Below are 13,590 nucleotides of genomic sequence, written 5' to 3' on the forward strand. Positions count from 1 at the left end.
TGCGTATTTTTCCACAATGCGATTTTGCCGCGGGAAAAATGCGCAGCATTAGCACAGCATGTGCGGAATGCCATTGAATTCAATGGGTTGCTTATTTTATGCATTTTGCAGTGTGTGCACACAGTCTAACAGATGCTTCGTTGCACTAAGCTTTTACCACCAAGACCACAACCCCCTGCTCTTGCTCGAGTGTGCACCTCATTTCCTATTTCAGAAAACGTCAAACGAGGATTCACCCGTACGCGCTCCTGCAGGATCTGCTTCGTCAGGGTTTCATGCAGTCCAGTCACTAAGAGGTCTCGCAGCGTTAAGTCTATGGGGCCCACTCCCATACCATCCTTCCAAAAAATGGCGGTATGTAACTAGCAGGGCATTCATATATTGGGTCACTGTTTCACCCTCCCTCTGGATCTGCAGAACCTTGCTGAAGATATCGCATTCCAAAGGGGTCCATAGAATTACTGTGTCCCTGGCTTCCCCATGGGTCGCCCCCGTCCCAGGGCTGTGGGGTACTAGGTACCGGGCCGGTGTCAGGGGAATGTGTCACGGCAGCTGTGACCTGGTCCGTGGCCATGGGCGCCCTAATCAATAGTGGTTTGTAGTCAATGAAATGAAATAGTTCGTGACGCCACCTGTGGTGTTTGGCAAGCAAGATGTTAAGCCAACGCTGGGTGCAGATCCTCTGGGGCTGATGGTGTGTTGCAGCATAGATGGTATAAATCCCCACAGGTGAAGCTGTAACCCCAGGGCAGTGTATAGGCGCAGGTAGTGTAAAGGATGATACCGAGATGTAGCGGTGCTGACGGTGTTGGCGCACAATGACTGGAAGACACCAGGGCTTGTAGTTTCAAAGCTTTACTCACAGTTCGTAGTACACACTGGTGCCTGCCTCCGTGCTGTGTCCTCTGGAGCAGAGACTCAACCTCCCGGGCAAGTCAGGATTCTCCTCTCCAACACTCCGCCAACATGTACCTGTCCTGAACGACACCTATATTGCGCCTTTTGGGGTGAAGAGCTCCAGTACCGTGGTACTCTGAAGTTCCTCCTGTCAGATGTTCCTAACAACTTTTCCTTGTACGGCAGACAGCTGTAGCCTACTTCAGGGACTCCTTTTATCCTGAGTCTCGGCTCCCTATACAGATGCTGTTGTGCCCCAAGTCTTGGATGGGAGTAATGCATTTACAGCCAACTACTGCACCGGTGTCTGCTGCAGAACCATAAGTGTCCATACAACCTCGGGGACCGGGCCCCGGCCTTACGCTGAGAACCTATAGGCAGGCTTCCTCTTCCAACCCACAACTCCGCTCTGTTCTTCAACTCCTTCGTTCCGCGCTGTTCCTTCTCTCTCTTATGGAAGCTTAGGTTGCAGTTCTACGTCTTTCTCCTTCTGTTCCTTTCCCGTGCCAGCTGGCTCAGGTCACAGAGGCAGCTGCAGCACTCCTTCCTCCATCCTTCCTTCTAGGGATCCGTCCTCAGTCTTTCCTGACTGACTGACTCCCTATTCTCCTCACTCTCGACTGACCTCCTGTCAGACTGATCTGTAATTCTAAACTTTCCCACTCTATTATATAGATCTCAACTCCACCCACCTCCCAGCACATCTCGTGTTACGGAGCAAGGACCCACGAAAGGTGCTCTGCTACCCTCTAAGCATGAAGCCGCAATGTGGTCAGTGCTGAACTATCCTGTGTGTGGGATGCAGGTGTTGGAGTGTGGAAAGGAGCCCCCAACTTACCTAGGTGGTGGGGCACTACACCTTAGGAGAAGGTGCAGTACCTCTGAGGCGACTGAGCCTCAGGGGCGTCACACCCATCTAAGACCATAATGGCCACCTCAGCCTCTAAAGCAGGGGTCATAGGATGCATTCTCATCGCTACATCGTACGTCGCTACATCGTCGCTAGTAAGCTGTCAAACAGGCAGATCTACTCAACGAAGCAGCAAAGATACGATGATCTGAATAACGACCTTGGCGGTCGTTGGGACCTTGTCACACAGCAACTATTCTGATGACACAGACCTCGATAGGCGTGCTTCAGTGTTGCCTTTTCCACGCCCCTCTGGTCCGATTGGTGGCCACTACTGTGCTATCACTGCGCGGTTTGCTTCAGCGTCCCTGTCTGAGTTGCTAGTGCGCTATTTATTCGTGGATCCACAGTCACTGACATGGGGACACGCGATTATTATAACTGTACATGTTAAATGTTATGATTGCATATAATTGATAGCTGACCTATAAAAGGAAACGCTACAAAGATCCTAATTTGAGACCACCAATCGGAGCTGAGGGGGCGTAGAAAAGACAAAGCAAAATCACGTCTGCGTCCCTGAGTTCTAAGTCGCCAAAGAGGTCGCTCATTGTTGCTATGGCGTCAAACACAGCGATCCATGCTGGCCAGCGGGACACCAACGATCAAAAAATGGTCCAGGGCATTCGAGCATGATCAGCGATATCGCAGCAGGGGGCCGATCGCCGCTATGTGTCACAAGTAGCGAGATTGCTGGCGAGGTCGCTGTTGCGTCACAAAACCTGTGACGTTTCAGCGACCTTGCTAACGATCTCATTATGTGTGAAGTACCCTTTAGACATAAACGGTATCAACCAGTGAGGACTCTCAGATTGTAATATTTTTGGGGATAATCATAATTAAGTATCAATTTTCTGCACATTGCTATTTCAAAACTAAACTTACCTTTTTTGTAGCATTTTGGATATTCCAGCTTTCCATGTTCACAAGTAAATCTCATCTGTGTGTTAGGAGGCGATTCAAATCCACGTTTGCATTCAAATTCTATGTGGTCACCATGTGTACTGTATATTTTTTTCTCGCCTGACCACCTTAGGTGTATATTATTATCTTCCATACTCTTTTCCTTTGCAGTACAAGGTTCTAAAATATAAAATGGACAGCTCAACTCTGTTATTTTAATTTAAGACAACACAAAATTCTACAACTCTATATATTATAACACTATAATTAGTAATATATTTAGCATGCTAAAGCTGACAGCTGAGGGTCACAGTCAGCAGCTGTCAGTTTTGCCTGGAAACCCACATAATTTTTTATTTATTTATATATTTATAGCACGGGCAGAAGGTGATAAATACTCTCATCAGCTGCCTCCTGCTCTCTGTTATCAGTTAAATACAACTCTCAATATTCTCCCCTGCTAGTGCTGATCGGAGCGTGAGCAGGGGAGAATGATGAGAGCTGTCTTCTGCACCCGGCATTGAGGAACAGCTCTAACAGTACCGCTGCTTTCCAGGTGCCGGTACGTGTGATACTAATGTGGCACACAGTTGCCATACATGTGCCACAGGTATTAGACACACGGACACTGATATCTCTGATGCTGTTTTTTCCTGTCCCGGAAATAAAAGGACATGTGAAAGAGCCATAAAAGGGCACGCTCACATCTGCGCATATAAAGAAGCTAAGATTCTCAGCCATAAAAGTTGTAGAATGCGAGGCGAGTGTCATGCATCTTTTTTGTCACCTTGCAAGTGTGCATTTTTTCCTCACCTAGCATCCGTGTGACATGGGTATGCAATCTGCATGCAATAAGTTTTCAACATCAGATTTTACATACAGTAATTCTCTATGTCATTTAAAGTGAGTTTTCTAACTTGTAAATTAATCTTATATACAGAGATAGAAAAAATCAAGGCAGCAACAGCAAAAAAAAGGGAGACAGGTGAGCAGAACCTCCCAGGTAAAAGCTAATTCTCCAATATGCATTCAAAAAGGAAGGCAGGACGCCCAAAATAGAAAATTATTGGGAGACCAGCGATCAAAAAAATGTCCTGGCCATTCCAGGACGATCAGCGATACCTGGCAGGGGGGCCGGTCGCTGGTAAGTGTCACACAAAACTTGTGACTCAGTAGCGATCTCGCTAGCGAGATCGCTGTGTGTGACGGAGGCTTTACTCTGCACTCATTACCTGTACTAATTGCAGCTATTTGAACTCATTACCTGTATAAAAGACATCGGTCCATACAATCAATCACACTCCAACCTCCACCATGGCCAATATCAAAGACTTGTCTAAGGACACCAGGGACAAAATTGGTAGACCTGCACAAGTCTGGGATGGGCTACAAGAGAATAGGCAAGCAGCTTGGTGAGAAGGCAGCAACTATTAAAATTATTAGCAAATGGAAGAAACAGAAGATGACTGTCAATCTTCCATGGTCTGGGACTCCTTGACAGATCTTGCCTCGTGGGGTAAGGATGATTCTGAGAAAGGTCAGGAATCAGCTCAGAACTAAATGGAAGAACCTGGTCAATGACCTGAATTGAGATGGGGTTGCAGTCTTAAATATTACCATCAATAACACACAACATTGTCATGGATTAAAATCCTGCAGGGCTCGCAAGGTCCCCCTGCTCACCCCAGCACATGTCCAGGCCAGTATGAAGTTCACCAATGACCATCTGGGTGATCTAGAGGAGGCATGAGAGAAGGTCCTGTGGTCAGATGAGACCAAAATAGAACTTTTTGTATCAACTCCACTTTGGAGAAAGAAGAAAGATGAGTACAAAGCCAAAAAGAACACCGTCCCAACCATGAGGCATGGTGGTAGGAAACTTGTACTTTGGGGATGCATTTATGCAAAGGGGAAAGAAAGACTGCAATTTATTGTAGGAAGGACGGACAAGGTCATGTATAGTGATATTTTGGCCAATAGCCTCCTTCCCTCAGTAAGAGTATTGAAGATGGGCCATGGCTGGGCAACTAAAGAGTGGCTCTGTAAGAAGAATTTCAAAGTCCTTGAGAGGCCTAGGCAGTCTCAAAACCTGAACCCAAGAGAAAATCTTTGGAGGGACCTGAAACTCAATGTTGCCCAGATACAGCCTAGAAACCTAAAAGATCTGGAGAAGATCTATATGGAGGAATGAGCTGTTTGTTGCAGTGTGTGCAAACTTGGTCATGAACAACAGGAAATGTCTGACCTCTGTAATTGCAAACAAAGGTTTCTGCACCAGATGCTAAGTACTGTTTTTGCATTGTATCAAATACTTATTTCATGCAATGAAATGCAAATTAATTATGTAAAAAACATACAATGTGATTTTCTGGATTGCATATCCTCGTGTAATTGTCATATATATGTGAAATGTGTAAATGTGGATGATGGTCATATATTTGTTAGATATGTACTAAAAATGCATGCAGAAAGTGTGTAATGTGGGCAACAATTATAAGTGTAGGTAATGTGTGTACAAATGTATACATGCATGATTAACATGCACATATGTACTGATTTACATATGTATACTGTTTATATGCAATTGTACTTATATTTATCTTTACAAGAATATAGGAACAACATTCCCTCTGTGCTTGCACTACTACTAACCTTATTACAAACCTTCTGGTAATATTATTTATTTGCCTTCATGCTGTTTCTGTACACTTAGTGATAAGTGATAATAATGAACATACCAAGACAAACTGGTGCTTCTCCCCAGACACCATTCATGCACTGCACTTTCTTGTTTCCTTGAAGAAGATAATAATTTTTGCATTTATATTCAACAAATTCGCGAGTTTTATAGTAATTTTTTCTAATATCCACTGTGTCTCCAAATTGTACAGTTGGCGGTGGACCACACTGATCTCCGATTCCTGAAAAAGAAAAACAATTAAGCAAATTAAATATGTGACCATAACATTGGCAAAACAAAATAAAAAAAATGTATTGTTTGTTGTCTCCTCGGTGCTTTCACTCCAACTGTTTAATTTTCACAGCAGAAGAAAGTGGATTGAAGAATTTGTTGAATTTCTCTAGCGTAAAATGCAACCCCATATGGTGGAAAACTACTGTTTGTTGAAAGGGATGTCGAAGACAAAACAATTAATGACTCATCTCAATATAAGATTGGTGGGAGTTCAATACTCTCACGATCAATGGAAACTGCTCCGGCAATGGGAGGAACTAATTTTAGGTCCACTATGGGCTTCTAGACACTGTTGGGTGCATACATTTGGGAGGGAGCCAGCGTGCACTATCAGAATGGATCCTAAAACATTCATCACCATACGGACCCAATGTATATGATGTGCATCTTATTGTATTCATCTATTTGCTGTGTCCTTCTGCATAGGAAGGTGCAGCTGCGGCATTTTCCTATACAGTTACATAAGTGCATGTTGGCCAAACAGAGGCTGAAAGAACACTTTTGCTCAGCCGTGGTGACATTATAGTATACATATGGAAAAATTTCCAGACGTACACTGTAGGCTAGGTGCACGGATGCAGTGTGCACCTAAGCTAAGCTATGTACAGGCTATATGCAGCAACTCCAAACTTTGTTTAGTGACTACTGCTCGAATACAGAAGTACAGGGTGGGCCATTTATATGGATAAACCTAAATAAAATGGGAATGGTTGGTGATATCAACTTCCTGTTTGTGGCACATTAGTATATGGGAGGGGGAAAACTTTTCAAGATGGGTGGTGACCATGGTGGTCATTTTGAAGTCAGCCATTTTGGATTCAACTTTATAAATGACCCACCCAGGTGTATCCATATAAATGGCCCACCCTGTACATATTGTACACTTCAATGGAAGATAAAATTCAGTCCTTGTCTTTTAAGCAATATGCGGGGCTGCTGTGTTTTGCCCGTACATTGCTTAGGTCCGACCACTGTCGGTGCAGTTTTCAGCTGATATGTGGCTGTGCTACTGTTGGACCCCCACTGACCCCATATTAAAGAACTATCCAATGGATAGATAATCAATAATTAGACCTAGAGAACGCCTTAAAGTGCATTCTCTCCTCTTCAGCAGTGCCAAACATGTTAAGTGTGGTTTGGGCACTCCGTGGGGCTCAGAAGTAGGGACCATTTGGCTTTCCGAGCCTGGATATTACAGCATTGTTTTTTGGAAGCCATATTGCTTTTCCAAGCCTTTGAACTATCAGGAACATGGACAAGCTCTATTTTTCCATTGATAAACAACAGATTTAAGTAGGGGCTTGTTTTTTGCAGACTGAGATCAAGTTTTATTGGTGCTATTTGGGGGTACATAAAAATTTTTTTACTTGATTTTTTTTAGAAACATAATGAACAAATAAAAAGCAATATATAGTTTCATTGTTAAGGGTGGCACGGTGGCTCAGTGGTTAGCCCTTCAGCCTTGCAGCGTTGGGGTCCTGGGTTCAAAACCCACCAAGGACAACATCTGCAGGGAGTTTGTATGTCCTCCCCGTGTTTGCGTGGTTTTCCTCCAGGTACTCCGGTTTCCTCCCATGTTCCAAAGACATACTGATAGGTATGGTGATAGTGCCAATAATGTCTGTAAAGCGTTGTGAAATTAATGGCGCTACATAAATGAGTAAAATAAATAGATTGTTATTAGGTTGAGAGTAGACTTAAAGAAGTTGTCAACTACTTCGACAAACCCTTCTCATACCCCACGCTTGTCCTTGATAAAACAAAAAAGCTTATTCTCACCCCCCATGCCGGCATCATTCCAGCGGTGTCATATAATGTAATAGCCCTCACATAGACTTCTATATAATATCATGTGCCTCAGATAACCTTCCAAATAATAATGTGGCCCCAGTCTTTCATATAATATAATGGCCCTGCATAATCTTCCATATCATATAATGGCCCCACATAGGTTTCCATATAATATATTGGTCCCACATAGCCCTCCATACATTAAAATTAGCTCATTGTTGCACTCTACATAATGAAATGACCCACACAAGGCCCTCTATATAATATTAAGGACCCCATATAGCAGTCCATATAATATATAGAGCCTTCAATATAATTTAATGGCCCCAACATAGACACTCATTTAATAGAATGGGCATCACATAGCCTTCCATATAATTTAATGGCATTCACATAGCCTTCCATATAATATAATAGCCCCACAGCCATTACTATAAAATAATGGCCAAGCATAGCCTTCCATATAACATAACAGACCCCACATAGCACTCTACATAATATAATGGCTCCCACATAGCCCTTCAAATAATATCCTGAACCCAACATATCCTTCCTTATAATAAAATGACCCCACATAGCCATCCATATAATATAATGGCCCCACATAGCCCTCAATATAATATAATGGGTATAATATAACGTGCCCCACATTGCCTTCCATATAATATAATGGCCACACATAGCTTTCCATATAATGTAATGGACCTCACATAGCCTTACATATAATATAATGGGACCCACATAGCTTTCTGTATAATATCATGACCCCACATATCTTTCCATCAAATATATAATTGTCTAATTCTATCTGTAACGGAAATCCCGCATTGCTGATTGGTCGCGCACGCCCGGCCGTGACCAATCAGCGACAGGCCCAGTCCGGCCTCGAATCCCGCGTCACTGATTGGTCACGGCCGGCCGGGCGCGACCAATCAGCGACAGACGCTGTCTGGCCGCGAATTGGCATGGAATTCGAACGACACACGCCACCCCTACTGTCGGGAGATCTGTGGTGCTAGCCGCTGATCTCCCGACGGATGCCGCGGGTCATCTCTTGCAGTTGTATTAAGTTCTATGAGCAATAACATTTAATGATAATGTAGATATTTTACCTGGAAAATCCTGTGTATTCATTGCATTATTCTTAAATCTTCATAAATGAACTACATACATATTCTAGAATACCCGATGCGTTAGAATCAGGCCACCCTCTAGTATAATATAATGAGCCCCACATAGCCTCCCAAATAATATAATGGCCCCACATAGCCTTCCATATAATGTAATGGCCCTATATAGCCATCCATATTAATATAATGAGCCCCACATAGTCCCCCATATAATGTGATAGTATCTACATAGACCTTCATATAACATGATGGGTATAGTACATTAAGCCCCACATTGCCTTTCTTATGTGATATTCATATAGCCCTTGTTATGGTATATATCAACCGCTTAACCCACAGAGGTATTTTCTTTATTGCGTTTTAGGTTTTTGCTCCCCTTCTTCCCAGAGCCATAACTTTTTTATTTTTCTGTAGATATGGCCATGTAAGAGCTAGTTATTTGCAGGATGAGTTGTACTTTTGAACAACTCCATTAGTTTTAACATGTCGGGTGCTGGAAAACAGGAAAAAAATTCCAAGTGCTGTGAAATTGAAAAAAAAGTACAATCCCACAGTGGTTTTTTGTTTTTTTTTATCTTGTTTTCTGACCTGCCATTATGATTTTCCAGGTCATTACGATTTTCCAGGTCATTACGAGTTCACAGACACCAAACATGTATAGGTTCTTATTTATCTAAGTGGTGAAAAAAAATTCCAAAGATTGTTAAAAAAAAATGTGTCATTTTCCAATACCCGTGACATCTCCATTTTATGTGATCTTGGGTTGGGTGAGGGCACATTTTTTGCGTGCTGAGCTGAAGTTTTTAATGATACCACTTTTGTGCAGACACGTTCTTTTGATCACCCGTTATTGCATTTTAATGCAATGTTGCTGTGACCAAAAAATTGTAATTCTGTCATTTTGATTTGACTTTTTTCTCATTATGCCGCTTAGCGATCGGGTTATTTCTTTATTATATTGATAGATTGGGCAATTATGAACGTGGCGATACCAAATATGAGCATGTTTGATTTTTTTTATTAGCAGCTAAAAAGGATCCAGCGGAGTTTGAAGTCAGTTAAAATCAATTTTTATTCCAATCCAAATAAAACATAAAAGAGCACATGAAGTCGGGTATATAGCACACCAGTTGGATCAACGCGTTTTGACTGAAAAAGTCTTTATTAAGATCTGATCCCACAACATATCGACCATAATTAAGTGGAATATACCAAAAAATCATTGGACAAACAATTGAGAATAATAGAATATGCAAATGTGTCTAAAAATCCGGTGAGCCTGTTAAAAAATAATTGGAAACAAGTTGAAAACACAAAGAAAATATACAAAAATACACACATAATTTCTCCAGTACATATGAAATAGAAATAACAGCATTATACTTAATGATAATGTCTAATATGATCTTGTCTAGCATTTAAGCCCAGAGGAATCCTCGTATTTAAAGTAATAATCCAATAAGATTCCCTACTAAATAATTTACGCTTGTGGTCACCACCCCTATAAGGTTTGTGAACCTTTTCAATAGTATTGAATTTAAAAGAAATAACACTACCTTTATGCACTTTTGCAAAATGTGCAGAAGCCACCGAGGAAGAAATCACATTTGCATTAACCGCATCTGATGAATGTCTCCTCATGTGGACTTTAAGGGACATGGTGCAGCCAATGTATTGAAGCTTACAAATAGTACATTCTATCTGATAGTTTATGTATGATGAATTACAATTCATAAAATCTTGCATCTGAAATGTTGTAGATGCGGTTAATGCAAATGCGATTTCTTCCTCTGCGGCTTTTAAACGTTTTGCAAAAGTGCATAAATGTAGTGTTATTTCTTTTAAATTCAATGCTATTGAAAAGGTTCACAAACCTTATAGGGGTGGTGACCACAAGCGTAAATTATTTAGTAGGGAATCTTATTGGATTTTTACTTTAAATACGAGGATTCCTCTGGGCTTAAATGTCAGACAAGATCCTATGCTATTTTTTCTATTTGATATGTACTGGAGAAATTATGTGTGTATTTTTGAATATTTTCCTTTTGTTTTCAACTTGTTTCTAATTATTTTTTAACAAGCTCACTGGATTTTTTAGATTAATTTGCATATTCTAATTTTCTCAATTGTTTGTCCAATGATTTTTTGGTATATTCTATTTAATTATGGTCGATATGTTGTGGGATCAGATCTTGATAAAGACTTTTTCAGTCAAAACGCGTTCATCAAACTGGTGTGCTATATACCCGACTTCATGTGCTCTTTCATGTTTTATTTGGATTGGAATTAAAATTGATTTTAACTGACTTCAAACTCCGCTGGATCCTTTTTTCCTGCTCTTACAACATGTTTGCCCTGAATTGGAACTGTACTGGCCGTTAACTGGCAGTGTGGAATCTACACGGTGGTGAGCTAATCTTCCTTTTCTTTTTTCATTTTTTTATTGTTTTATTTTGAATGGGGCAAAAGGGGGGTGATTTGAATTTTTTTTCATATTTTTAAAAATATTTTTTTTTTACTTTCGGCATGCTTCAATAGTCTCCATGGGAGACTAGAAGATGCTATAACTAGAGATGAGCGACTTTGCCTTTTTTCAGCTTTCGACTTTCTTAAAAGTCGGGTCGAACGAAATCGGAAGACTATAGGGAAAAGTCGGGGTCCGACTGAAACACGAAACTCAATGCAAGTCAATGGGGAAGCAAATTCAGCAGGGAGAGGAGGACAGGAAACACACCTACAGTGCCCATTTCAATGCCAACGACATCAATTCTTATTACTTAAGCTTGGCAACCTTAATTTACTTTATAATAATAGTTTACGCATTGAAAACTGGGAGTTATTTGGCTAAAGTTGTGGGTGGGTAGGACTGGCGGCAGGTTTTGGGGTGCCCTGGGCCTAAGAGTGTCAGTGCGCCCTTTTAACACATACCACAATTCATAATGCTCCAATACGGCACAGAAATATAGGTATAGTATAATGAAAAATACTTCACTGCTTACATGACATGACTGATATCCATTTTAAATTCTACAATAGCTCAAAAAATGGACAGTATATTACTCCATACAGTATTATGGCCACCACCTAGTGCGCCATACAGAATAATGAGCCCCATATATTTCTCCATACAGAATAATTGGTCCCATATAATGTTCCATACAGTATATGATGACCTCCACATAATGCTACAGTATATGTTGGTCCCCATGGATGATGCTCCACTGTTTTATGGGCCCAAATAATGCTCCATAGAGTCCATATATAATGGGCCCTATTTCTAATGCTCCAGTGTATAATGGGCCCCATAAATGCTGCTCCAGTGTCTGATGTCCCCCATTTGGAATGCTCCAGTATATGTTGGTCCCCATGGACGATGCTCCAGTGTGTTATGGGCCCAAATTATGCTCCATATATAATGGGCCCCATTTCTAATCATCCAGTGTATAATGGGCCCCGTAAATGCTGCTCCAGTGTCTGATGTCCCCCATTTGGAATGCTCCAGTATATGATGGGCCAAATGGATGATGGCCCCATATATCATTCTCCACAGTATATTGCTCCCCAAAAAATGTGACCAACATTTTAAAAAATTAAATACCTCTCCTCATTGGGCACTGCTCTACTCTGGACTCCTCAGCATTGCCATTTTAAAGCTTTCTGCACTTGTACTGCTTCAGTAGAGGGCATACAGACGTGATGTCATCGCGCTCTGTAACCTGAATGTCACTGTCAGGAAAGGCGGAAGGCGTCACGGCGGTGGAGCAGGGAGAGGTAAGTATTGCAAGTGCTGTGGCCCTGAGCAAGCATGGGGGGCCCACTCGTGGGCGACGGCACTGGCACAGAGCTCCTCATAGTACGATGGTACTGGGGAATTCAGAATTTCACTTGATAACACAGGCATGGCCTGTGAAAAGAGCTCCATGGAGTAATCTGAAGTGTGGGCTGCTGCATCCTTCACTTTTAGTGGGGGTGCAGGAGACAAGGAATGGGGTGGTTCCTGACCAGAAGCCTGCACTGACGACTCTGTGCTTGCAGATTTTGTAACTTCAGAAGAGGAGGCAATAGAGCTGGAGGCTGTTTCGGCAATGTAAGCCAAAACCTGCTCCTTATGTTCCAGCTCTAAAAGCAGTTTACCTACTCCCAGAAAAGGGAGCTGGGTCGCCCTCCCAGGGCTGTGGGGTACTCGGTACCGGGCCGGCGTCTGCGGGATGTGTCACAGCAGCGGTGACCCGGTCCGTGGCCCTGGGCGCTCAATTAATAGGGGAAGTTGAATGATGGAATGTAGTTAATGGAATAGTTCGTGACGCCACCTGTGGTGTTCGGCAAGTGAGATGTTGAGCCGACGCTGCGTCCAGATCCTCTGGGGCTGGTGGTGTGTTGCAGCCAAGATGGTGAAGCTCCCCACAGGTGAAGCTGTAGCTCCAGGGCAGTGTAAATGTAGGCGTAGAGGAGAGGCACAAGCGGTGTAGAAACTGGTACCCAGATGTAGCGGTGCTGGGTGTGTTGGCACAAGAATCAATGGAGGACACCAGGCTTGTAGTTCCAAAGCTTTATTCACAGTCTGTAGTACACACAGGTGCCTGCCTCCGTGCTATGTCCTCCGGGTCAGGGACTCAATCAACCTCCATGCCAGATGGAATGCTCCCTTCCAACACTCCACCAACATATTCCTTTCTGAACGTCTCCTCTTATTGCGCCTTTAAGTGTGAAGTACTCCCAGTACTGAGTTACACTGGAGTGCCTCCTGACAGATTTTCCCAAGAACTCTACTTGTACAGCAGACAGCTGTAGCCTGCTTCAGGGACTCCTTACTCCTGAGTCCCAGCTCACTATCAATATTGCTGTTGTGCCCCCAAGTCTTAGATGGGAGTAGTGCATTTACAGACCACTACTCCACCGGTGTCTGCTGTAGGACCATTAGTATCCATACAACCTCGGGTACCGGGCCCCGGCCTTGCGCTTAGAACTTCTAGGCAGGGTTCTTC

General features: G+C 42.6%; 1 protein-coding gene across 3 annotated transcripts in view; it reads right to left on the reverse strand.

Annotated features, from left to right (window-relative positions):
* CFH (complement factor H) overlaps positions 1–13,590 on the reverse strand; it is a 712,377-nt gene that overhangs the window by 43,109 nt on the left and 655,678 nt on the right. For all 3 annotated transcript variants that reach the window (XM_073582879.1, XM_073582878.1, XM_073582877.1), the window contains 2 exons: positions 5,449–5,631; positions 2,693–2,890 (listed from right to left, as the gene is read on the reverse strand). In XM_073582879.1, coding sequence (XP_073438980.1) covers positions 2,693–2,890; positions 5,449–5,631 — 381 coding nt within the window. The remainder of the gene's footprint in view (positions 1–2,692; positions 2,891–5,448; positions 5,632–13,590) is intronic.

The sequence above is a fragment of the Dendrobates tinctorius genome, unplaced genomic scaffold (assembly GCF_039654945.1).
Source record: "Dendrobates tinctorius isolate UK_male_01 unplaced genomic scaffold, ASM3965494v1 ptg000074l, whole genome shotgun sequence".
NCBI classification, from domain to species: domain Eukaryota; kingdom Metazoa; phylum Chordata; class Amphibia; order Anura; family Dendrobatidae; genus Dendrobates; species Dendrobates tinctorius.